Source organism: Vipera berus, assembly GCF_964194415.1.
Source record: "Vipera berus genome assembly, chromosome: 5".
Taxonomy (NCBI): Eukaryota; Metazoa; Chordata; class Lepidosauria; order Squamata; family Viperidae; genus Vipera; species Vipera berus.
This window is the reverse complement of record NC_138207.1, coordinates 30,882,964-30,909,100: the sequence shown is the minus strand read 5'-3', so window position 1 is coordinate 30,909,100 and position 26,137 is coordinate 30,882,964. Positions and strand designations below refer to the sequence as shown.

The following is a 26,137-nucleotide window of genomic DNA, read 5'->3' as shown; positions in this document are numbered from 1 at the left end:
GTTGTAAGTCAAGGATTACCTATAATACTTTGTCACTAGATACAGCGTATTTGGTGATCATATTACAGGTATTTCTTGACTTAAAACCACAACAGACCCTGCAGATTTCTGTTGCTAAGCAAGATGATTAAGTGAATTTTGCTCCATTTTACGACCATTCTTGCCACATTTGTTAAGTGAATCACTGCAGTTAAGTTAGTAACATGGTTGCTGAATGAATCTGGCTTCTCCTTTGACTTTGCTTGTCAGAAAGTTGCAAAAAGTGATCACATGTTCCTGGGACACTGCAACTGTCATAAATACATGCCAGTTGCCAAGCATCTGAATTTTGGCCAAATGACTTTGGGCATGCTACAACTTTGTAAATGTGAAAACTGGTCGTAAGTCACTTTTTTCAGTGCCATTGTAACTTTGAACCATCACTTAAATGAATGGTTGGTGAAGGATAATGTGTATACAACACAATTGAACTAGTAAAATATTGAATGTGTTTCTTTGAATGCCTCTTATAGGATGCACAGACTTCTAGAACATTAACTCTTATATCAAAAGCAATTCAGACACTGGGAAGCTGGGGAAGCTTATCCAAAACCAAGCTGGTAAGTATCACACTGAAATTACTTCAGTCTACTGGTATATCTCTATAAAGATTTACTGTTACCTATTTTTCCTTTTTAGTCAAGCTTCAAGGAGACGTTTATGTGTGAATTTTTCAAAATGTTTCAAGAAGAGGAATACATTGAAATAGTCAAAAAGGTATTGTTTCCTTTATACATAATATTTGGCTTTCTCAAAAGAAAATATGTTTCCTGGCTTTCCTGCAAAACCTTAGAAAATTTTGCCATATTCATTTTTCAGATTTAATCTGAGTCACAGATTAAATCTAAATTGTCCAGCACAGGCCTCTCTCTATATGTTACATTTAAACTCCACTTGTTTTAGTAAAATACTTGGGAGGAGTGTTTTAAAAATACATATATAGTAAATGCAAAGGAAAAATGTAGAGCAACGTTATTAAAATGTTCGTTTTACTTAAAAATAAGTTTATTTTAATGTTCTAAATATTTGTTAATTTTTAGGATTCTGGGTAAAATTGGGAAAATAATTCCTATTATTCTAATATATTCTCCATATTCAGTTTTTAGATGAAGTGTCTTCCACGGAAAGTAAAGAGCCAAGTGTCATGAATGAGCCATTGCATCTAAAAGAAGGGTAACTTAATACAAAAGTACAATGTGCAAGGCTGTAATTGATTTTTTTTAAAAAAATACATCAAATAAATATGTAAGATTTATGACACTTTTGAATATAGTAGTTCCAGGCAGAATTGTAGTATTTCATTTGCAACTGCTTATGAGTTTGAAGAAGTTGCCCTGAGGCTTTGTGAGACCCTGAATGTTAAAATTTGGGCTTTTGTAGGGATTCCTATTAACCTAAATATAAAATATCTTCTTCCCATGAACAAGATTGCTCTCCCCTGCCCTTTTACTATCCCTGTAAATCAAGCTCGAGCAAACATTTCAAGTGCTAATTACCATTGTGTTATGCCGCCGAGAAAATAAAAGCCAGAAAATAAAAATTAACAAATAATTAAAGAGTTCAAAAATACAGCCTTAAAGGAGAATATTTCTAGCTCAGGATTGAAATGAGGGATCCTTGGTGGTCTTTGAGCTTGGTTGTTTTCTTGAAGACATTTCATTACCCAAACTAGATAACATCATCAGCATTAATGATGATGTTAACACAAGCACTAGCATTGATGATGTTACCTAGTTTGGGTAACAAGGACCCCTAATTACAATCTTGCAAGGGTTCAGCCATTTTTAAAAGGAATTTCATGAACAATATTCGGAAGTGGTGTAGGCCTTACCTTGTTGACTTTTACTGTAGTTTGGAATTCTATGAAGTTATTTATAAATGGAATCTATACAAGGGTGTTCTTTTATACAATGAAGGAAATACAGGTAGTCTTCGACTTAACCAATATTTCATATAGTGACTGTTCAAAGTTACAATGGCACTGGGAAAAGTGTGAAAAACTGTTGCAACATCCTTATAGTCACATGATCAAAATTAGATGCTTGGCAGCTGACTCTCATTTATGATCGTTGCAGTGTCCCAGGGTCACGTGATCATCTTTTGTGACTTTCTGACAAATGAAGTCAATAGAGAAGCCAGATTCACTTAACTGTGTTACTAACTGAACAACTTCAGTGATTCAGTTAACAATTGTGACCAGAAAAATCGTAAAACGGGGCAAAATTCACTTAATTGTCTCACTTAGCAACAGAAATTTTGGGTTCAATTGTGGTCGTAAGTCAAAGATTACCTGTATGTAAAAAAAAAATTATCTTCAAATTTTGTAAACATTTCTTGCTTTATGTAGTAAATTATAGTAACAGTACCAATAAATAATTGTTCTAGTTTATACCTGTGGTTTTTTTTTACTATATTGAGTTTTTATTGATACTCCTAACTTAGGTTCCATGACAATTTTGGGTTTGTAGGAAAATTGTGGGTTTTTTAAAATATTGTGAATGGTACAAACCTAGCATAAAATGTTAATCAAGCCCTATATGTTTTTACATGTAACCTCTCTCATACAACAAGAATAGGAAGCCCAAAAACAGAGTGAGAGGGGAGAAAAAGAGAAGAGAGCAAGAAAGAAGAGCGTGCACTAAAGAGGAAAGGAAAGAAAAATAATATAGGAAAGAAACTGCATGGCATTTAGTTTAGCATGCCTTCATGCTGAATCAGGGAATCAGTCTTCAATACTTTTTTGTTCTGGACATGGCTGATATTTTTTAAGATCAGGAGTTGAATCCATTAATCTAACTTGTAAATGGATAGCCTATTAGGAAATTTGAAAATATCTGTGAAAAATGTTCTTGTATTTGTTTCATAGGGAGATGTTCAAAAGAGCACAAGGAAGAACTCGTATCGGAAAAAAGAATTTCAAAAAGCGTTGGTTCTGCCTTACAAGTAGAGAACTCACTTATCGTAAGCAACAAGGTATTTTTTTTTTAAATGTTAACCTTTCAAGTTACCCAGCTTGGCCTGATGGTGATAAACTAATTATGTTATTCAGTTCCAATGGTTAAGAGTACATTAAAACATTGTTCAGTATAAACAAATAAATAAAAGTACTCTTTTGTGTTTTTAATAACAGATGTATTAAGTTTACAAAATTATTTGCCATTGGACTTATATATCTGATTTAACCAGGACAGTGTAGACAAATAATACATTTGAGTCTGAGAACCAAAAAATGAAATATTGAATTCTTTTTCCTACAGGATCATTCATTCATTGTTGGGATTTGAAAGATTCTCTGGTTAATAGACTCTGGGCAGTATACAGGAAAAATCAAACCCTGTCAAAATCCACAAAAATAATATAAAATCATAATAATTAATAGCAGATATTCTCTCAGCAGAATACACTCAGTTACCATCCTGACCAGATACTCCACTATCCTTGTCTTCATGGCTCTATGAAGGGATCACATATTTAATTTAATTTTAATTTATTGAGATTTCTATACCGCCCTTCTCCCAAAGGGACTCAGGGCGGTTCACAGGGCATGTATAAATAACAATACAAAAATTAAAAAACAATTAAATCAATGCCCAAGTTAAAACAAGAATGATAAAAAATAACAAGCCTATAAAAACCCATATACCCCCATCAGGCCAGACCCGCTAGTTCAAATAAATGGGTCTTCAACCCGCGACGGAAGGATCGGAGGTCTGATGCCGTCCGGAGCTCAACCGGCAGTTGGTTCCATAATGCCGGAGCACCCACAGAGAAGGCCCTCCCCCTGGGGGCCACCAGTCGACATTCCTTGACCGGAGGCACCCTGAGGAGGCCCTCTCTGTGGGCACGCACAGGGCGGAGGGGAGTTGACGCCGGCAGCAGGTGGTCCTCGAGGTATCGCGGACCCATGCCATGTAGGGACTTAAAGATCATAACCAAAACCTTGAACCTTACCCGGAAGACAACTGGTAACCAATGCAGCTCACGGAGCAAAGGTGTAACATGGGAGTACCGGGAAACTCCCAAGACAACTCTCGCGGCCGCATTCTGTACCAGTTGGAGCCTCCGAGTAGTCTTCAAGGGAAGCCCCATGTAGAGAGCATTACAGTAGTCTAGGCGAGAGGTCACGAGCGCGTGAGTGACCGTACATAAGGCCTCCCGGTCCAGATAGGGCCGCAACTGTTCCACTGGTATTTATGTTTTGCATAAAATAAAACCTTAAACAGTTAAGGTTTTATTTACAATTAAAGGATTTGCTTTTTTTTCTTAATCCAGATAAAGAACCTATATTCACCATTCCAGTCAAAAACATTCTTGCAGTAGAAAAACTTGATGAGGGTGCATTTAACAGGAAAAATGTAAGTAACTTCTGAAATAACAGTCAAGCATGGAAAATTATAAATTGTCATATGAAAGTGAGAACTTAAATGCCAAGATACAAAAATCTATTCAGATTCTTGTTGCTTTATTGAAAAAGCACTTGTATGTTGATTCTGAACTACAGGGAGTCCTCAAGTTACAATCACAATAGAGCCCAATATTGATAAGTGAGACAGTTGTAAGTGAGCTTTACCCCATTTTACAACCTTTCTTGCCACAGTTGTTAAGTGAATCATCACAATTGTTAAGTTAGTAACACAGTTTTAAGTGAATCTGGTTTCCCCACTGACTTTGCTTGCCAGAAGATTGAAAAAGGTGATCACAAGATCCTGGGACAGCACAACCAATTGTCTGAATTTTGATCATGTAACCATGAGGCTACAAAGGTTATAAGTGTGAAAAATGGTCATAAATCCCTTTTTTCAGTGATGATGTAACTTTGAACAGTCACAATATGAATTTTTGTAAGTCAAGGACTTCCTGTACAGTATGTCCATGAGACATTCCTTAATTGTAGGACAGGGGTGTCAAACTGCTGCCCCACAGGAAGCAGAAACCCCGCCCACCCATTGCCAGCAATGGGGAAAAAAGCTGTGATACATCACGACACATCACGTGGCCTTGCGAGTTTGACATCCCTGCTATAGGATACCAAAACTACCACTCTTAATATCCTTGCTTGATGATCTGGGATGTGTCTTTATTCTGATACCTGTTTCATCAGGTGTTGTTAATTCCCTAATATAGAGTGAATTTATGAATTGCATGCTGGCGAACAACAGGGTGGATAATAATCGATGATTTGTTTTAAAAATCAGATTTTTTTATTTAAATGGGTTTTTTATTTAAATCAGATTTTTTTATTTTTATCAAATTTATTTTAATAAAATGCTTTTGGAGTAAAAAATCTAAACATAGTTTTTTATTTAAGATATATTAATAATTTATTTCATTCAGCATGAAATGGAGCTTAGTTATGTAGCATGAGGCAGTATATTCTGCAATAGTTATTTGGTAAATTCATTCAATGAATCTAAGCTCTGCAAGCTGAGGTAACATGCACTGCAATTTCACAGTAACCATGAGATAAATCATAAAGAAGTTCAGAAATATTCCTTTATCCCATTGTTTTGCAAATCTATGTACACTACAAACTGTATGATTGTTTAAAGGGAAATGCACCTATACCAGGCTCTAAGTGTTTTAATTAAATGAAAGAATTTGAGCAGTTTTCCAACTATGTGTGGTTAACCTATTAACCTAAAATCAGTTCTGATATCGCTGTTTTACTAACCTAAGAGCTTATTATTCTAAATAGGAAACCTTCATTTTGTTTGCAAATAATAATATTAAAGATTCTAACTACCAGCAAGAATGAGTCTTTACATTTAAAGAGCACCTGTCATTTCAGATCCATCATGGCAGCGCCTGTTAGCGAGCATCCACTCACTTGTTGCCCACCACATCCCTCACCTTGTTGTGTCACTGTCGCATCACCAGCTGTCCCATTAAAGTGAATGGGACTGTCGGTGAGTCAACAGCGGTTTAGGAGGAGCCGCTGCAGGATAGAGATGACAGTTGCTCTTTAAAAATTATGATTTAAATTGACTGGATTTAAATCAAACCTTTTTACTAGTGATTTAAATTGTGATTTAAATCAACTTGATTTAAATCAAATCCACGCTGGTGAACAAGATAGAAATGTCATGAGTATTTACCTGATCCTTCTTTACAAGAAGATATTAGAAGAAGTTTCTAAAATACTGGTTTCCCTCCCAAGAGGAATATATTTGGAAGAGAAGAAAGATATTTTCCTACCAAAGAGAAAGACATTGGGAGAGAGATGCTCTGGATATACTTCCCTTTCTAACTGGCAAAACTGAAGAGGGAAACTGTTTCTTAATCATGTGGTCAGAGATAAATTATCTCAGATGATTGATTAATTGATTGATCTGTCTGTCATTTTCAGTTCCTAGAGACCACATAAATATTCTCCATGATGATCTAGCCAAATGGTCCCCAACCTTTTGGGCACCAGGGACCGGTTTACATGGAGAGAGGTTTTTCCACAGACCAGAGAGGGTGTGGTTTTGTGTGCTGCCTGCATCCTGTGGATGGGGCTTTGCTTGTTTGTGTGGACTGGTTGCTAGCATGTCACGGACCGGTACTGGTCCACTTGAATGGGGGTTGGGGATCCCTGATCTAGCCCATACCTGTTCTTTCCAATCACCACCGTAAATGAGTCCATCAGCCTTACTTCTGGTTGCCCTTTCTTTCTACCTTCCAACATTAAATCCTTTTCCAGGGAGCTGGATCTTTACAAAATGTGTCTGAAAAAGGATAATTTGAACCTGGCCATTTGTGATTTCAGTGAAAATTCTGGGTTGATTTATTTGGTGCTCTGTTGGTTTGTTTTCTTCCCTGTCCATAGTATTCTCAGGAGCTTGTGCAACACCAAAGTTTAAAAGCATCAATACTTTATCCTACTTCTTGTTTTTTTAAATGCCAATAGATATTTATGACCCTATTTAAAAATCTAGAGTAAGAATTCCTATATTATTGTTAGGTTTAATGATCCAGTTTAAAGTATAAAACTATGTAACAATATAATTAGAACTACAGAATTTAATGATGCATTATAACCAACACAGAACTTAGCCACAGTAGTACTGATAATGCTAGCATTAGAATCAGAAAGTAAAAATTTTATGCAATAGAGATTGGTTCATTCTGAATACATAAGAAGTGAAATAAGTGAATTCCACATGTTAGAAATTGCAATGCAGCCGTACATGGACAATGATTTCAATCTTCTCTGATCCCCAAAAGCAAACTTCTTCCAGTAAGGTTTGGAGTATTTGCTCAATAGAAACATAAATAGTGCAACACATTATGTTGTGAAGGTGAAGGTTTAGGTTTAGGTTTGTTCTCCGAGCTTGTAGGTTGTTCTCCTATTGTTTCGTTACCAGACTAGGTAACAACTTCAGCGAAGTTTAGGGGGTGTCAGTGTCAGTGTTCTTCTGTTTATAAGGGCTTCAGGTGTGAGTGTGTTAAGTGAGGGTCTTGTGATGGGACAGTTGTGAGTCATCAGTGAGTCTTGTGATGGGAAAGTTACATCAGGTCGGGTTCATTGGGAGGTGAACTGCTGGGGGGGACTTGCATGGGTTGATTGAGGGTAGGTGCTGTCTCTGGTGCTGCGCGGTTAATTTGGATTCTGAGGAGTTCATAGGCTGGTTGTAGGTCAGTGTGTCTGTTGACGGAATTGCTTGTGGAGTGCCAGGCTTTGATGAACTCACTAGTGTGGCATGTAGTAGTGTGGCCGATGATTTTTGTGTTGCTCCAATCAAACTCTTGGTGTTGGTGTGGGCAGAGATTAAGGATTTGGGATCGTGGTGTTTGACTGCCAGCTGGTGTTGGGTTTTTAATTGATGTGATGTTTGTCCCATGTAGAATTGGTTGCAATGATTACAGTTGATTTTGTAGACTACATTGTTTCTTTCATCCTTTTGTATCTTGCCTTTGGTTCTGGATAATCCCTGGTGGAATGTGGCTGTGGGTTCAAGAGCTATCACTATTCCTGAGCGTTGGGAGAATTCTGGCTGTCATTTCTGACACCCCTTTTGTGTATGGTAGGGATAGTTTTTGTGTGGTTTGGGTGCTATGCATCGGAATACGAAGTTTTTTGGATCGCCATTATGGAAAGACGTCAAGCAGCTTTTCTCTTCTGCTTCTCTTAGTATTGTGTTGCTGCATTGTGTCCTGGCCCTTCTGAAGATGATCTGGACACAGCTTTTTTTGTGTGCAGTGGGATTGCTTGCGAAGCTGAGGATCTGGTCCATGTGCGTGGGGTAGACACAGGTTTCCAGTTCTCTGTTGTCCATTCTTCTTATAGTAGTGGCCAAAATTGTGGAAACCTTTTGGGAAAAGTGTATTTTTGAAGTTTGATGGCTAATAACACCACTTTTTTAGAGTAGTACCATAAAATTATATATCAATGGAAAGATAATTTAATCAAGAATGTAATGCAACAAAGTTTGTTCAATTATCTGTACTGTATTCTGTGAAAAGGTATAGCCAAATAACCAGAAAAAGGAAGCACTACTTGCTTAGGTTGATATCAGGTAGCTTTCCTTCATCAGATTGTAGCCAATGAGCATGAGTGTTTAGAGAGCCAATCAGGTGTCATCTTGTTTTGGCAGTGAGCCAATCAGATCACAGTAGGATTCAGTTATTGATGTGAAGCTGAGAGGAGGATCGCTATCAAGTTGGTTGGGGGGGGGGGTTTGTGTTCTTTCATTTAGTGAGCTTGTAAAACATAATAAAATTAAAGTAATGGTGCAAAGAGTTGACTGGTTGCCCAGAAAGCAATGTAAAATAGTATTGTTAAGTGAACAAGGCTACAGTTATAAAGAAATTAGAAGAAAAATTGGTGGAAACGTAACCAAAGCTGGCATTTCTGCTGTACACTTTTCCCAAAAGGTTTCCACAATTTTGGCCACTACTGTATCTTGAAGAATGGGACTCTGTTGTCTGTTTCCTCTTCACATGTGAATTTGAGCCCAGGGAATATGTTGTTGAGTAGGTGGTGTGTTTCTTCAATTTGTTACCTAGCCTGGTAATGGAATGTTCAGAAGCCAACAACCCACAAGCTTGGAGAACAAACCTTCACCCTCATCCTACACCCAAGCTACAGATATCTGCCACTATTGCAAACATTATGCTGTGCCCAGACAAAGTCATTCAACAACCTGGAAAAGGTGAGAAGATCTAATGTTTTGCTTTAAAAAGTTTTTACAAGTGACAAAAACTAACTCTCCACCGTTAGAGAAAAAGAATGTCTAATGGCAGGGGGGGGAAAACTATAATGCTGCCTGAGAGGCATAAATATGGTCCTTTCATGATCCTTTGATGTTGAAGACCACTGCAAAGTATTTAAAAGTGTCAACCTGTTCAATCTTAATTCCTCTAAAAAATCTGGTAAATCTACATATTAGTGGAGTTTTTAAGGGGTCCAAAAAGATACTACTATAAATAAATACTTTGTTAGAGGCTGGTGCTTTGCTTTGTAGGATGATTTATTTTTCATTAAATCAAGAGCACAAGGAGTTTGGGTGGTACTAAAAAGAGAAAATTAGTAATAATACTCTTAATTCCTCAATGCCTAACTCCTATTTGTCATACCTATTAATTCACGTTGTGGCAGAGTTCTCTTCCCTGCATCCCTTCTAAGAACAATTAGGGAATGATTGTTTCCTCTCCTACTTTCTCTTTTCTTCTGCCTTGGGGTATCCTTGCGTGTCTGATGTTAATCATGGATGAAATTGGGTAGTCTTTCAGTTTAGAAGTAAAAATGTGGATCACAAGATCCCTCCTTTTCTGAGCAAAATGGAAGCTAATACATTAATCAGTATCTGTTACACCAAGGCAACCATTTGGATAAGTGTCCAGTTTTCTGTTTTCAAAGTTTTTAAATAATAAATAAATAAACATTTTAAAAAATCTGCTGATGCTCTTTTTTTTCTCTTATAAATAAACTGTTGGTTGTTGAGTAGAGCTGTTTTCTTTTTCAGATGTTTCAAGTAATACATGTTGAAAAACCACTCTATGTGCAGGCAAATAATTGTGTGGAGGCTAGTGAGTGGATAGAAGCTCTCTGTAGAGTGAGCAGATGCAACCAAAAGAGATTGAGTGTCTATCACCCATCTGCTTTTTTGAATGGAAATTGGCTTTGCTGTAAAGCCACATCAGAAAACACAGTGGGCTGTATGCCATGTACTGCGTAAGTAACATCTGCAAGAAAAATAACATGCATGTTTTGGAATAGAAATAATTTTGCTTACAATATATTGCTGTAACTTAGATTGCCTTCTCAATGACCAAGGGGAAGGAGGGAGATGCATATCAGAATTACACATGTGCTTGAGATTAGCAAGTGAACGTTATTAGATTTGAAAACATATTTATGGCAACTTGTCATCAAGTATGATTATGAAACAACATAGATTATTAATCCTGTAATAAATGAATGTATTTAAGTTGCCATTTAGAAATGAGTTTTTGTTCTTTGCAACCTGAATTAATTAATTTATTTATTTATTTATTTATTTATTTATTTATTTATTTATTTATTTATTTATTTATTTATTTATTTATTTATTGGGACGTATATGCCGCCCTATCTCCCGAAGGACTCAGGGCGGCTAACAACAATAACATACAATAAATACAGAAGTTAAGATAAAATTAAAATTAAAGGCCTCTGTACAATAAATTAAAATTAAAATTAAAATAAATTAAAAATTAGAGTTAAAAAATTAAAAACATAATTAAAATCCCTGTCAGTCCAGGTCAGCCAGGTGGAAAAGGAGTGTTTTGAGGCCGCGGCGAAAGGACTGGAGATCTGGGGCCATCCGAAGCTCAGGGGGGAGCTGGTTCCACAGGGCTGGCGCTCCCACAGAGAAGGCCCTCCCCCTGGGGGTCGCCTGCCGACATTGTCTAGCCGACGGTACCCTGAGGAGGCCTTCTCTGTGGGATATATATACTGATATATATCAGTACTTTTCCTTCCTTCCCTCCTTCCTTCCTTCCTTCCTTCCTTCCTGCTTCCTACGACACTGAGCATCTCACAATAAAATCCACCAAAAACATAATATACTATAAAAAAGCAATAAAAGTTTACTATAACTATAAAATAAAACAAACTATGTGGCATCCATAATACATGTATTGGTGGAAACAAGGATCATTTGCAAGAGAAGGAGAAATACTGAATTGGCATAAATTAGGTTTAACAATATTTCTCATTTCAAGCTTTTGATATTTTGGGATTGATATTTCTTATTCTCTGTGCTTTATATATTGTTGCTTACTCAAAACAATCTGATGGTTGTATGTGTATGTGCCTAGCTTTCCATCTTATTCCTGGTTATTTTTTTACTAAAGAGATAGTTGATTGATCCTTATTTAGTGAGGATTTCTCTGCCTGAAGCAGTTACAGAATAGAGAGTGGGATTTAATACGCTTCTTACTTTTCAACCCTAATCTTAAATTGTTTTGGCATCAAATAATATGAATATTGTATACATGATTATTGTATAATATTAGGAATTAGTTGCAATTGACTAGTTTCACAAATGGGTTTGCTATAGCTTTATAGGCTGTTTCAATTAATTCTGGTAGGCCACATATTAAGAATTCCTACCTATCATGATAGAGCTGTAAGTATAAATGATCTAGAACTGGTGGTAAACCTATGGCACGCGTGCCACAGGTGGCACGCAGAGCCCTCTGTGGGTACGTGCGGCATCACCCCAGTCCTAGGCCTTCAGCTGGTTTTATAAAAACTTTTTGCTTTAGGCCACCGCCTTGTGCAAAAAAAAAAAAGAGGTTCAATCAATCAATTTCAACTTCTCGCGGGGAAAAAAAGATCTCGCAAAGTTGGAATTGATTGATTGAACTTTTTAGTGCCACCCAGTCTGCCGTTACCACCGCAGCCACGCCCACCCAGCACCCGACGATACATAAGTGGGTTTTGGGTTGCAGTTTGGGCACTCGGTCTCTAAAAGGTTCGCCATCACTGATCTAGAAGTTTTGCACATCTGCATTGCTGGTTTTCCCTTTTAATAAATAACTTCTGTATTTATTGTATGTTATTGTTGTTAGCCGCCGTGAGTCCTTCGGGAGATAGGGTGGCATATAAGTCCCAATAATAAATAAATAAATAAATAAATTTGTATATGCATTAATATATAGCTAGTAAATCTTCTTTAAAATTAACATATTTTGTAAAATTTTGTATTTCTAATTGAAGAGGTGTACCTGCTGACATTCAGATAGAAATAGATGGAGATCGAGAAACAGAGAGAATCTATTCACTCTTTGCAATCAGTATGCCGAAGCTCCAAAAAATGCAAGGTATGAAAGACCTATTTGTCAAAGTAACACAGTCAGTTTTGTAATATTAATAGCTATTAGCTATTGTCCAAATTGTTAATCCCATATCCATTCTAGGTTCCTAATTTTCAAATACAATAGGTTGGCTCAGAAGAAAATCATGTTGGACACAAACGATGGACTTCTTCCAGACTTTTCCTAGCTGTTCCTCCTCAGCCCCCAGCACTACAGTACCCCATACTCATTTGGAAATCTCTGATCATTGGGAGTTTTTTAATAAGGATATCAGGCTTTATTATGTATAGAGGAGAATAGAGAAAATGGCTTCTGGTAGACTTCTTCCTTGCCTTTGTTTGCACAGTTGCTTTTTTCAAATGTTAAATAGACAAAAACTCTGCTTAAATTCAATTATTTGCTTTCAGTTACAGTGCATTCAGAAAGTATTCAGACCCCCTTCACTTTTGTCAATTTTGTTATTGCAGTCTGATTCCACAGTTGTTGAAATTCATTTTTTCCCATTAATCTACAAGCAGTACCCCATAATCACAAAGTGAAAACAGAACTTTAGAAACGTCTGTAAATTTATTAAAAAGAAAAAACTGAACTATCACATTGGCATAAGTATTCAGACCCTTAGTATTTGTTGAAGCACCTTTGGCAACAATTACAGCCTCGAGTCTTTTAGGGCAGAGGTCCCCAACCTATGGGTTGTGTCCCACTACCGGGCTGTGGCCTTTTGGCCATCGGGCCGTGTGAGTAGCTGGGCATTGTTGTACACATGCATATGTGCATGCTCACCCTCTGTCCTTGTGCTAGCCGAGTCGCAAATCTCACGCCGGCGCTAGGAGAATCGTGAGCCTCTCACCGGCACTAGGAGAGCCAAGAGCTACGCACCGAGGCTAGCAACCCCATTTGTGGAGCACTCATGCTCATGGCCCCCTTCGTACGCATGCAGCCACATTTGTGTGTGCGCACAGAAAAGTGCCTGTCCCTCCCTTTCCCACCAGGCCGCCAACACAGAAAGGTTGGTGATCCCTGTTTTAGGGTATGATGCGATAAGCTCTGCACACATTGATTGGGGGATTTTCTGCCATTCCTTACAAATCCTCTCAAGCTCAGTCAAGTTGGATAGCAACTGTTGGTGGACAGCCATTTTCAGGTCCATCCAGAAATGTTCAATAGAGTTCAAGTCAGGGCTCTGGCTTGACCACTCTAGGACATTCACAGAGTTGTCCCTAAGCCACTCCTGTGTTGTCTTGGCTGTGTGCTTAGGATTATTGTCATGTTGGAAAGTGAATCTTTGGTACAGTCTGAGGTCCTGAGTGCTGTGGAACAGATTTTCATTGAGGATATCAGTCAGAGTGACCATCGGGTTCTTGGTCACCTCTCTTACTAAGGCTCTTCTCCCCCAATTGCTCAGTTTGACCGGGCGACCAACTCTTGGAAGAGTCCTGGTTGTGCCAAACTTCTTCCATTTGAGAATTATGGAGGCCACTATGTTTTTAGGAACCTTCAGTGCAGCAGAAATGTTATTGTAGCCTTCCCCAGATCTGTGCCTTCCAGTAATTCTGTCTGTGAGCTCTGCAGACAGTTCCTTTGACTTCATGGCTTTTGCTCTGCTACAGTATGCATTGACAGATGTGAGGGCTTCTATAGAGAGGTGTGTGCCTTTCCAAATCATGTCCAATTTAATTTACCACAGATGGACTCCAATCAAGGCATAGAAACATGTCAGTAAGAGAAATAGGAGGCACCAGAGCTAAATTTCAGTAGCCCAGCTGGATAAAACTTGATTCCCAAATAATGAATATCAGATATAATCACTCCATGCTTGTTGCAAAGAGTCTGAATACTTATGCCAATGTGGTATTTCAGTTTTTTCTTTTCAATAAATTTACAGGCTTTTCTAGACTTCTCTATTCACTTTGTCATTATGGGTTACTGGGTGTAGATTAATGAGAAAAAATGAATTTCAATAACTACTAGAATCAGATTGCAGCATAACAAAATTGACAAAAGTGAAGGCGATCTGAATGTACTATATTTAAGATATGGTTCTCAAAGTATCCTGCCAGTGTAGAACTCAGTTACTGCAATATGTGTTAATAAACCCTACATTTAAGAAGCTAATACTTGGAAGGGAGAGGGCTCTGTTGAAGCTGAATCTACATCCAAATAGCGTGTATTTGATTTGATCTGAGCCTTTCCATACACCTGTAGCAATAGTGGAAATAAACTTTGTGAATTTAAAGCTCCAAGAGATCTAAGTCAAAAGGGTATTGTAAGCGTTCCCAAAATATGGGATTACAGAACCAGGAAGTGATTATATCTGATGTTCATTATTTGGAAAATCCAACTAGGGCTACTCTTCTTTTATTGTGTACTTTAGGTTAGTTTTTATGCATTGTATATCAAGTCTGCTGATTAAAGGTCCATTAAATCAAGAAATTCTTTGACAGCGCCATCTCCTGGATATTCAGACTTGATAGAATTTACAAATTTATGAAAGAAGACTATAATAGTGAGCCTTTTGATTCTTTTATATTTTTTCATGGAAAGGTTTGTACTTATTAGTCCAGATAACAACTAATTTAAATTGTTTTAAATTTACACTGATGAATTAGTGAATTAACATGAGACAATGTTCTTTTATGCCCAAAAAATACCCTTTGTTATTTTAATTAATCACATTTATGGTAAAATTTATGTCTGAAGATATAGAACAACAAAACTTTGTTTCTTGAACATTTAAAGCTTCATAATACTCTAATTTATACTTATTTTTAGAGGCTTGTGGAAGTATAGCAGTCTATCAAGGTCCACAGAAAGAGCCAGATGACTATTCTAATTTCAAAATTGAGGACTCGGTAGCAACTTTTCAAACTCTTCAGCAAATAATATCTATTGTAGAACAGTTGGACATGCATCATGATAAGTATCGAGAAAAAAGATCATCTAGTGCTAAATACGGCAGTGTGTAAGTATTGTAGGTAATTCTACCATTACAATAGGCTTGTCTTTTAACAAACTGAAACTAAATGTTAATGTAATTCTGTGACCACATAGTCATCTAATTCAGGGGTCCCCAACCTGTGGGCCGCACCCCACTATTGGGCCGTAGCCTCTTGGCCACCGGGCTGCGTGAGTGGCTGGCGAGTATGTCCGTGTGTGTGTGTGTGTACTCACCCCCACTCGCACTAGCTTGTATAGAACATGGAATTATCTCTGAGGGAGATGGGCAGTTAAGAACATATTCTTCATTCTGCAAATCTTGATTTAATGCACTAATTGGGAGAGGAAATATTCAATATTTCCGACTGTTAAATGTAAAAATACATTCTTTGCAGTTGTTTTCTCCTTTCTATAGGGATGCTATTATGCAAATTATATAAACTGCCTCAGGTTTTATAAAATTGATAGGACTGAAGTAAATTTAACTTCCTTATCCAGATTATGCAGAATGCAGTTTTCTTTATTTGTGGAAGATATCCAGGTGGATTTAAGTCTGCTCAGTGGGGATCAGTAAAATTGAAATGTTATTGTTGTCAGAAAATACGGCACTAATTGTAAGTGAAAAATAATTTTTAACTTGCAGTTTCTAACAAATAGTTAGATAAGGTTCTTTTTTCTTTTGTAGAGAAAATCCAATTGTTGGAAAAATTTCCTAATTAAAGGCATCAATAGAGATGGATTTTGAAAGAGAAGAATTGGACTAATTTTCACTCACAAAACAAACTGGTTTTGTGATTATTCCATGAATTTAAGAATATGCATTTCCTGCAAATTAGCTGCATTCATAAGTTTATTTAATATTTAACAGTGGAAAGAACAGTGTTAAAGGAAAACGTGTGCATATTGTTTAAAGAACTTAACATACAAAAAAAAAGTAAACAAGGTATCTAAAGTTGGGAAGATATTCTAAAGAAATAAGCTTTCTAAGGAAGAAAACAACTACCACCTTCAGTTGGGATTTTATCTGCCAGGATAATCATCAGCTTCTGTGACTATCACTATTATCTGGACAAAGAAATTCTGACAGGTGACAAAAGGATTTGAAGCTTTACATTCAGCGCACAGTCACTTTTAAAGCTTCCTTTCTTAACCTACAGTAGAAATGTTGCTTTTCAAAAAAAAAGGAACAAAATAATGGTACTTTTTCAAAATGCATTGATAATTAGCAAAGTTACGTTATTTAAGCGGTATCACTGAAGCAGGACAAGTCAGGGAATCTATATGTCTTGTTTACAGTTGGAGTGAATAGTGAAAGATGTGATGTGGAATCATTGGTTTTTCTTTTTGAAATAACACATTGTTAGTATTTTTAGTGATTGGGTTTGGGAGGACAATATATGCTGTTCAGATAATACGATAGCTGAATACCATGTGGCATATCATTAGTAATACTTTTTTAAAAAATGCCTAAAGGTAGACGGTATACAGTGAACATTGCCATACCCAATTGTAACTAGCTGTTTTTGAAAATCACTCCAAGCACTTTACATATCTGGTTAACCCCAGATTATAATTCTAGATACTTTATAGTATCTAATCATTATGATCAGTTGAATGATCACTACTGTGGCTTAAAACCATATTATGAAATTTTATATCAAGGGTATTTTTTACTTGCCAAGTAAAGTTTTGAACTAAGCTTTACTTTTAGAACTCTTAATCTTTCCTTGTTGTATTTGTACCTATAAACTGATAAAACGACTGGTATGTAATAAATATGAACAAACTCTTGGGAGAAGAAAAGGCTAGGTTTTTAAAATCAGTATTATATGAAGTCATCAGAAGTCAAGCTTAACTCAAAAGAGATTTTACCTTTTCTTTACTGAATGTGGTACTACAGAAGACTGGCCTTGGGAGCAATTTATTAAGCACTATAAAAACCAGTGAATTTCCACTGAAGTAACGTTCATGATTATCTGTTTTATTGGTCTCCTTACCTTTTAATACTCCTAGTTTACTACTATTTGCCTACACTCATTAGGATTGCTTTCATTGTCTAATAGAAATCTAAAATAAGGACATTTAAAAGATAAAACTGGCTTAAATACTAATGGTATTATGCTAGCAAAATAAGAGAGCTTGCCATTAAAGTAAATATTCTGATCCTAGGACTGGACTAACTTCTAAATTAAATGCACCTAAATAAAACTACTTTTTCCCAATAGTTGGTATCCATGACTTATCACTAAATGTTTTTGATACTTTTGTTTGAGGCATAGATACAAAAATTTATTAAAACAAAACAAGCTCACTGGATATATAAATCTATCAATGCAGATTGTGCATTTTGTGTAAAATGTCAGGGAAACTAATTTAGTGACAGAATGAATGACACAGATTGTATAATAAAAGAGATATAAATCTAGAAAAATTATCACAAATTATAATTGATAAATGCAAAGCAAAATGCAAGTGTAATGTAGAGGACTTAAAACGTAAAATTGTGTCTATGTAGTTACCTACGTTAGAGCCTGAATGTCTTTTATGCAAAATATCAAAAAAATTGCTTCCATTCCTTTAATAAATTTTATTTCCAAAATTAAAATACAAATTTCAACGGAGAAAAAGGAAACAAAAACAAAGCACTAAACAAGACAAAAAAGTGCATTAAAAAAACATGCATATATATGGTCCCCCCAGTTGATTACTGATAAATATATTTTCCCCCTTGCAAAATAGGTCTACGAGTTTATAAACTTCTACAGCTCTATTTGCCCAACTAATTCGACCTACCATCTGTTTACCATAAGAAAAGGTATCAGGTAAACCCCACAACAAAATTAAACTTCAAAGTCTTCTTTTAACAATATATTCTTCTATTTCACACACAGAAAGTACGCAACAGCTTCTAATCTACCATAAACCACTGCAGTAATTACCTCTGATCTGTCCAGGATCAAATCAATCTTGATTGTTTTCCTTAAAATTATGAGCATTAAAATATGCTTCATTACTATGCATATATATATTCATTAATATACTTTAATATATTCAGAAACTGCATTATGTTTTAGTATAAAAAAATGAAAAATATTAAATTTATAGATAATTTAAGCATGGAGATAAATAATCTTTGAGTTTAAAAAAGAAAGTGGATCCTTGATGAAGTATTACCGTATTTTTCGGACCATAAGACGCACCTGACCATAAGACGCACCCAGTTTTTAGAGCAGGCAAACAAGAAAAAAAAAATTCTGAACCAAATAGTACTGGTATACTAAAACAGGGCTTTTCAACCTTTTCATCCATAGTGCCAGTTTTAGGACAAGGCAATGTCCGAGTACCACCAGTCGCCCAGCAAGGTGTCAAAAACGTGACCTCACCCCCCCAAAAAGAAAAAAAAAAGATAAAGTACAGGTAGTCCTTGACTTACAATGATTCACTTAGTGACTGTTCAAAGTTACGATGGCACTGAAAAAGTGGCTTATGATCATTTTTCACACTTATGACTGTTGCAGCATCCCCAGGGTCATGTGATTTACATTCGGATGCTTGGCAATCAATTCATATTTATGATGGTCACATTGTTCCAGGGTCATGTGATCGCCTTTTGCAACCTTCTGAGAAGCAAAGTTAGTGGGGAAACCAGATTCACTTAACAATCATGTTACTAATTTAATTTCTCTCTCTCCTTCTCTTTCTCTCCCTCTCTCCCCCTCCCTCTTTCTTTCTCTCTCCTCTCTCTCCATCTCCCTTTCTCTCCCTATTTTTCTCTTTCCCTCTATCTCTCCCTTTCTCTCTCTCCCTCTATTTCCCTCCCTTTCTTTCTCCTTCTCTCTCTCCCTCTCTCTCTCTCCCTCTCTATTTTTCTCTTTCCCTCTTATTTCTCCCTTTCTCTCTCCCCCTCTATTTCCCTCCCTCTTTCTTTCTCCTTCTCTCTCTTTCTCTCTCTCCCTTTCTTTCTCTCCCTCTCTTTTCCTCTCCCTTTTTCTCTCCCTCTATTTCTCTCCCTTTCTTTCTCCTCTCTCTCTCCCTTTTTCTCTCCCTCCCTATTTCTTTCTCCTTGTCTCTCTCTCCCTCTCTTTCTCTCTCTCCCTCTCTCTCCCATTGTCCCTTCCTTCCTTCTTTCCTTCCTTCCTTCCTTCCCTCCCTCTTTGTCCTTCACTCTCTGCATTAGAGCAGTACCCGCAGAGGTGGCCCTGCGGCCCGGCTTTCTCTTGCAGAAAGCAAGCTGAAACGGAGCAAGGGAGATTGCCAGAAATGCGAATCGGCCGATCTCGCGCTCCTGCAATCTGCCTCTCTCGGTTTCAGCTTCCCTTGCTAAAAGAGAAAGCAGGCTGAAACGAGGGAGATTGCAGCAGTGCGAGATCAGCCGATTCGCATTCCTGGCAATCTCCCTCACTCCGTCTCAGCCTGCTTTCTCTTGTAGCAAGGGAAGCTGAAACCGAGCAAGGCAGATTGCAGGAGCGTGAGATCGGCGTTTCTCAGCACGTGCCAATTCGTGCTTCTGGCAATCTCCCTTGCTTTCCACTTGCAGAGGTTGGGGCTGGCCATACGGATCACCTTCAGACCATAAGACGCACCCTCATTTTCCCCCCCACTTTTGGGGAAAAAAAGTGCATCTTATGGTCCGAAAAATACAGTACATTTTCACAGATAACTATGAATCTTATCATCCATGGATGGAAAAATCAGAGATTCGCCCACATAAATTTCCCACAGGTGGCACTGAACCTTCTATCACCAGGCTTCCTTTTTGTTCCTTTTCCTTCTGTCAAATAGGTAACAGCCATAGGTCAGCCAAAAATCTTCTAGATTTGTAACTATCAGCCCAAGAGCTATTTTATACCTGTTTACAGCATTTGAAAGTAAGAAAAACATTTATTTCCTTCCTGGGTTATGCCAGATCAATAGGGTATAAGTAAATGTGAATTCTTCTGTCCTGAATTACTCCTATAGCATCAATTTAAGGTTGCTCTATTGAAATATATAAACAATAGAAATGAAAGCTTTATTTTGTTCTGAAAAATCTAGCATTTGAATAATAAATGGAAATAATTTATAAGCTTTGTAACTGCATTTTGTCTCTCTGTTTAGCAGGATTTTTTAATTAGATATTTCTGTGTAATTGTCGTACAGGAATATTGTGTACAGAAGCTCAACCAGCCAGCTGCTAAGCTATTTCCAACTCAAATAGCTAATATGCTGTTGTTTTTTAATGTATTGGAAAGGCTAAGTTGATTTTCCCCCTAAGTATTCGTCTAAAAATGTTCATATATTTATGTTAGGGTTTCCTCAATCCGGTAGATGTGTGGAAGATGACCATTTGACAATCTTAAGAGCATAGCTAACTATTGACCATCAATATATATAATTGAATTATATTATCTGGAGACTTTTAGGCAATCAATCTGTAGTTACAATTTTGAAATATTTGCTTATATGCTGAATTACAGTGTTTGATCATCACTGTGTCATTCATTCAGTTCTAATGTTAATTGAAGTAGGCTCTATTTGTGAGATTTTAGTAACCACATAATTGTAAGATGCTACTCAATTCTTAATACTTTTGGTATTCATTCCACATAATCCTTTTGTTTTCCAATCACAGCTATTCCCTTTTTTATAATAGGATTTACAGGACCAATACCATCTCAGAAAGCATGACATTTAGTATTGAGGATTTCATTTTGCAAGTAGTATTAAAAGATGATACATTTATAATAGTTATCAATAAAGAAAATAAAACTTGTTAGTTTGGGCATTGTTGCCTACATCTATATTATCAGCTTTATGAAGTAATTGTTGAGGGCAATCATTGGGCAGGATTTGTAGAGAGACAGATGAAGAGAAAGGACCATGAAGATACTCTCAAGACATCCTCCAACTGGACTCTGCTCTCTTCTACCAGAGGTTTAGTTCCACCAACCAACTGCCCTGTAGGAAGGATACCAGAATCTTTTTTTCTACAATTATTTATTTACTTTTTTATTTATGCTTTTTGATAACTGCTTGCAAACTGCCTTGTAAAATATTTAAGTCAGATTATAAATAATTGTCATGAGAAATAGTTTTATCCTACCAAAATCATGATTGATTTTTGGGCTTTATGCAAGCTTCATGCTTGTGGATGGGTTCATATATTAACTTTGTGCTAGATCAGCCTTATCATTAATGAATATTTCCCCCTTGCAAATGATCTCATTTACTATCTTACTGAATTTGAGGATTTATTTTGTGTTTATTTTCCTGGCCTTTTTTTCTAGATTTCAGATTATAGTTTGCAAAAGCTGTTTCTATTTTGCATCTCAGCATTGCAATTAATCCTCCCTGGTTGTCCATAAATTCCAATCTCTTAGTAAGCTGCAGAATACTGGAGAGATCCTTAAACAGTGAAGGACAGGGCATTCACAGATACCCTGTGACCATCATGACTAAATAAGTATGAAAACAACACTTTTTGCCCAACTGAATTTCACCAAAATTCTCTCCACTGAAATAAAATTTGCAAGCAAGTTATTTTACATTGAATTGGAACAGAGAAGGAAAACATCAGACTTTTTAACATAGTTTTAATATAGTGTTAAATGAAACATTTATTTTGTATTTGGATTGCAATGTATTGCCCGCTATTCACAGAGTCTAGCACACATCTCAAACAGTTATTCATTTTTTCTTCTTTACCAGAATTCGTGATTGCAAATTGACTAGGTTTCTGAGCAAATAATGTATACTATCCTTATTTTTGTATGATACCTTTTTGGTATTAAAGGACTTTCTTGGGCTATCTGCTTGTTCTCTCAGGGATGGGTGCACAGCAATAGCATCTGAAGCATAGTGTCCTTAAAGTCTTCATTCCAATTTTAACTCACAAATTTCACATTAATCTTTTACAAATATCAATTTGGCCTTACTGGCCCAGAAAATCTTAAATCACATTCAATAATTATTTTCATTTGACAGTTATGTTCATTTGACAAACTAGATTTATAACTATTACAGGAATAAAAGCACTTTCAAAACAGTACCATATTGTGCCAATAACATTTTGAGGCGGTGAAAATCAACGTAGCAGCACTGAATTAGTTTAAATTTCTATATACCATATCAGTGTTGATAGAAACAACCAAGTGCCAGAGATAATTCTAGGCCTGCCCATGTAATTCTTTTTGTCAATTGTATATTTCCTATGCAGTAGAGAGTCCTACATTATTACATTTTGTACAGATAGGTAAATATTGAAAGGTGTTTCTATTTGAAGTAATCCTGAGTAGTATCTGTTCACTACTTACCTTTGGTTGACAATGTAAATTTAACAGTGTATTTTAATATGTTAATGATGGTATATTGAATATTAATGATAGTGTGTGTGTAGCAGAATTGTTTGAAACTTGTTTATTGCACATTATTTTAGTAGTTCATTTCTTATATAAAATGTAAATGAAATTTCTTTGTACAGAGATGTTTAAAATCCATAGTTTTGCCACTGAAATCAAAGTGAAATTACATAAGTATATTCACTAAACTGTTATATGATAAAAGTGTTTTGCATAAACATAACTTTATGCCAATTTAAATGGACTAAACAAGGACAAGATAAGTTGGGATTGTATTCATTGAAACCATCAGAATTGCTTTAAAACAGCTATGATTATGCACAAGTAATAATTGACAAGTGCAAAGTAAACACTTATTTCCTTAACAAAATACATACCTTCAAGATTATCGTTTTATAACTTATATTCTGACTAATGTAAAGGAAGAGATAAGAGAAATATTTGAGATTTACAGTGTTTGTATACTACCGTGATACAAACATGATCAATTTTACCACATTTACAAACATCAATTTAAGAAACACCGTATTTAAATTTGGGCTCAGAAAATTATATCTCATTATTGGAAATGCTCAGCAACATTGAAGATGATTTGTGATTTAAAGAGTTCTTGTTGCAATAAACAGTACTTATTTAATTAGACAAGAATCTCATTAGGTACTACAACATGTCGAGTTCAGGGGTAGTATAGTTATTGCCCTCCCAGTACACAGTCCTATGCCCATAGTTACCTTGTCGATTACTTTCACGTACAGAATTCTGTACGTAATGTTAAAGCAGCATGAGATGTCACCATGTGAGGCCAATTACCATTTACTTCAACAAAAGCATTTAACCTTTACTCTTTCACAAACTACTTGCTCAGTGGTTTATTAAATTCGGTTCAATTAGTTAATTAACATTCACATACTGGAATATTTGGCTTTTTAATTGTAATATTTTCACTGATCTCAAACATCTCCCATTCTGCAAATATTTGCATGTTACAGCTGGCTTTAGCTGGATGGATAATGGGATCTGAAAATAGCATGAGCCTATTTCATGTATATATACTTGGATAACTTGTCATAAACAAGATTTTTTTTATCACTTCTATCCTCTACATCAGACATGTCAAACACAAGGCCCGGGGGCCGGATCTGGCCCGCGAACTGGTTTCATGCGGCCCGCGAAGCCATCCTGGAAACAGTGAGGGAATGGCCCCCGCTGCCTTGGCCCTGGCCCAGAGACCCTCCTTCTGCCAGAGACCCTCAGATCTGTCCCACTCCTGCCGAGGCCCACATAGGCACCCTTGATGCGAACGATGTAGAGCTGGCCATGCCCACCCAGTAGGCCATACGCACTCTAGCCACGCCCACCCAGTAGGCCATGCCCACCCTGGCCATACCCACCCGGCCCCTTGAGGGCAACCACAATGCTGATGCGGCCCTCAATGAAATTGAGTTTGACACCCCTGCTCTACATCATAGTTTCCCAAAATGTCAGTATATAGTCTGTCCCAAGGGTTGATGGGACTATCCAATTGGTGGTGGTGTTAATTATTCCTGAAACTATTGTACATGAGGTTCAGTGCACAATCTGAAACTTCATGAAGGGGTCAATGAACTGAAAAAGTTTGGGGAGACTCCTCTATGTACTCGATTTCATCTCACCATCCGTAGTTGCTCTTCGGAGTTATTGAAGGCTACAGATTATAATTGAATTCCAGGTTGTTTGTGGTCATTCAAAAAGCTGTAAGGGAAAGACACCAAAGACACTAAAGCTTTAAAATATTAGGGGAATTGCACAGACGGAAAATACAAAATTATTAGGTTGCAGGAGAAAGCTATTTATTTTCTTTGTAACTTAAAGGGGAAGAACTGGATGGGGAAATTGTAGCCAGGAATGCTTTCTTTTGCCAAAACAGTCTGAGTCTACAACAGCAACAAATCTTTGTAACGTCTTTAGTTGCCTGCTACCTTAAATATTGAAATAAGTGACAGGAACTTTAAGAAAAAGTTTTCAAAGGTCCCTATGTTTATTCCATGTTAGTGAACTCTGTATTTGAGGTGTTCTTACAAATGTTAGGTAATTTATTCTACCAGCGCCTGTTATAAATCTAGTTAATGAGAAATCATTAGTTTCAGACAGGATGGAGGAAAATCTTTATGCATTTTGCTATTTGCATTAGTGGGACACTATTTTGGTACCTGTTTAAACAGATTTCTGTAGAAATGAGCTTCAAGATATGTGATCAACCCATTTATTTTGTTTTCATTTTCCACATCCTCTCCCAGGCCAACATTTTCCTCTGGGGATATATCCCTATATCATCAGCACATCTTATGAGATTTTAGGTAAAGGTTAAGGTAAAGGTTCCCCCGCACATGCGTGCTAGTCGTTTCTGACTCTAGGGGCCGGTGCTCATCTTCGTTTCAAAGCCGAAGAGCCAGCGCTTGTCCGAGGACGTCTCCGTGGTCATGTGGCCAGCATGACTAGACACCAAAGGTGCATGGAATGCTGTTACCTTCCCACCGTAGTGGTCCCTATTTTTCTATTTGCATTTTTACGTGCTTTCGAACTGCTAGGTTGGCAGAAGCTGGGACGGGTAACAGGTGCTCACTCTGTTACATGGGACTCGGGATTCGACCCACCAAACTGCTGACCTTCTGATTTTATGAGGTCAAGCTTAAAAACAAAGTACAGCCTTTATTGAGAAGTTTTCCGGTTCATAATTTTCACAATGTTTTGACAGAGAAATGATTGACATTAAAGATTTAACAAACAACACTGCAGCAAAAAGTACATATTTTATTCCCGGGTGGCTTTTAATTATAGATTTTCATATTAACAACGTAAGAATAAGGGATGTTAGGAGAAGCAATAGTGTATGTTTGTGTTAAAGATTAATTATATGTATGACATATAGTTAAATTTGAACTATCTCACTACTAAATTTGTTGACTTTCTTGTTTGATTTATGATGGATTTGTTTTGTTTCTTCAGTTGCAGCCTAAAGAAACTTTACAAAGTATTTTCCATGAATATAATGAACAATATTTAACTAAATATATGGTAGCACTCAAATTTGAAAGCATCACTATCCATTATTGAATGGCCCATAAGGATTCACAATATTTTGAAGGACACATATTGTCTATTGAATTTACAATCTGGCCTAGTTATAATTTCACCGGTAGTCACGCAGTCCTACAGATTAAGCAGAGCACAGCTTTCTCAACAAAAATTTGTTATCTGCAGAACTGTTATCTTTCAGAAGATAAATTATAACTTCTGTCTAAATACATAACTAAAAGTGTTTTTCATCTGTAGTTGAAGATTTCACTTGAGTTAGGTTTTGTTCATTTCATGTTGTTTGTTGACTACTATGAAATTGCTTCTACAGAGAACTTTCTGACTAAAGTTCCTTTGCCTCTGCCCATCATTACCAGTCAATCTATGAATGATCATTTGAGGGGTCTAGACTTGTCATGATTTTCAGCCCAGCTGTACCCCTAGAAGTTCCTCTTCCAAACCCAGATTTCAAAGCAGTTGCAGAA

At 36.7% G+C, this 26,137-nt stretch overlaps 1 protein-coding gene across 1 annotated transcript in view; it reads left to right on the top strand.

Annotated features, from left to right (window-relative positions):
- The window catches only part of RASA2 (RAS p21 protein activator 2), a 55,275-nt gene extending 36,566 nt beyond the window's left edge, over window positions 1–18,709 (top strand). Inside the window, exons 16-25 of the mRNA XM_081329261.1 lie at window positions 513–599; window positions 679–756; window positions 1,139–1,212; window positions 2,906–3,012; window positions 4,312–4,394; window positions 9,987–10,195; window positions 12,227–12,330; window positions 15,097–15,286; window positions 15,947–16,348; window positions 18,573–18,709. Of these exons, the coding sequence (XP_081185387.1) occupies window positions 513–599; window positions 679–756; window positions 1,139–1,212; window positions 2,906–3,012; window positions 4,312–4,394; window positions 9,987–10,195; window positions 12,227–12,330; window positions 15,097–15,286; window positions 15,947–15,977 (963 nt within the window). The 3' untranslated portion in view covers window positions 15,978–16,348; window positions 18,573–18,709. The remainder of the gene's footprint in view (window positions 1–512; window positions 600–678; window positions 757–1,138; window positions 1,213–2,905; window positions 3,013–4,311; window positions 4,395–9,986; window positions 10,196–12,226; window positions 12,331–15,096; window positions 15,287–15,946; window positions 16,349–18,572) is intronic.
- Window positions 18,710–26,137: the final 7,428 nt, after the last annotated feature.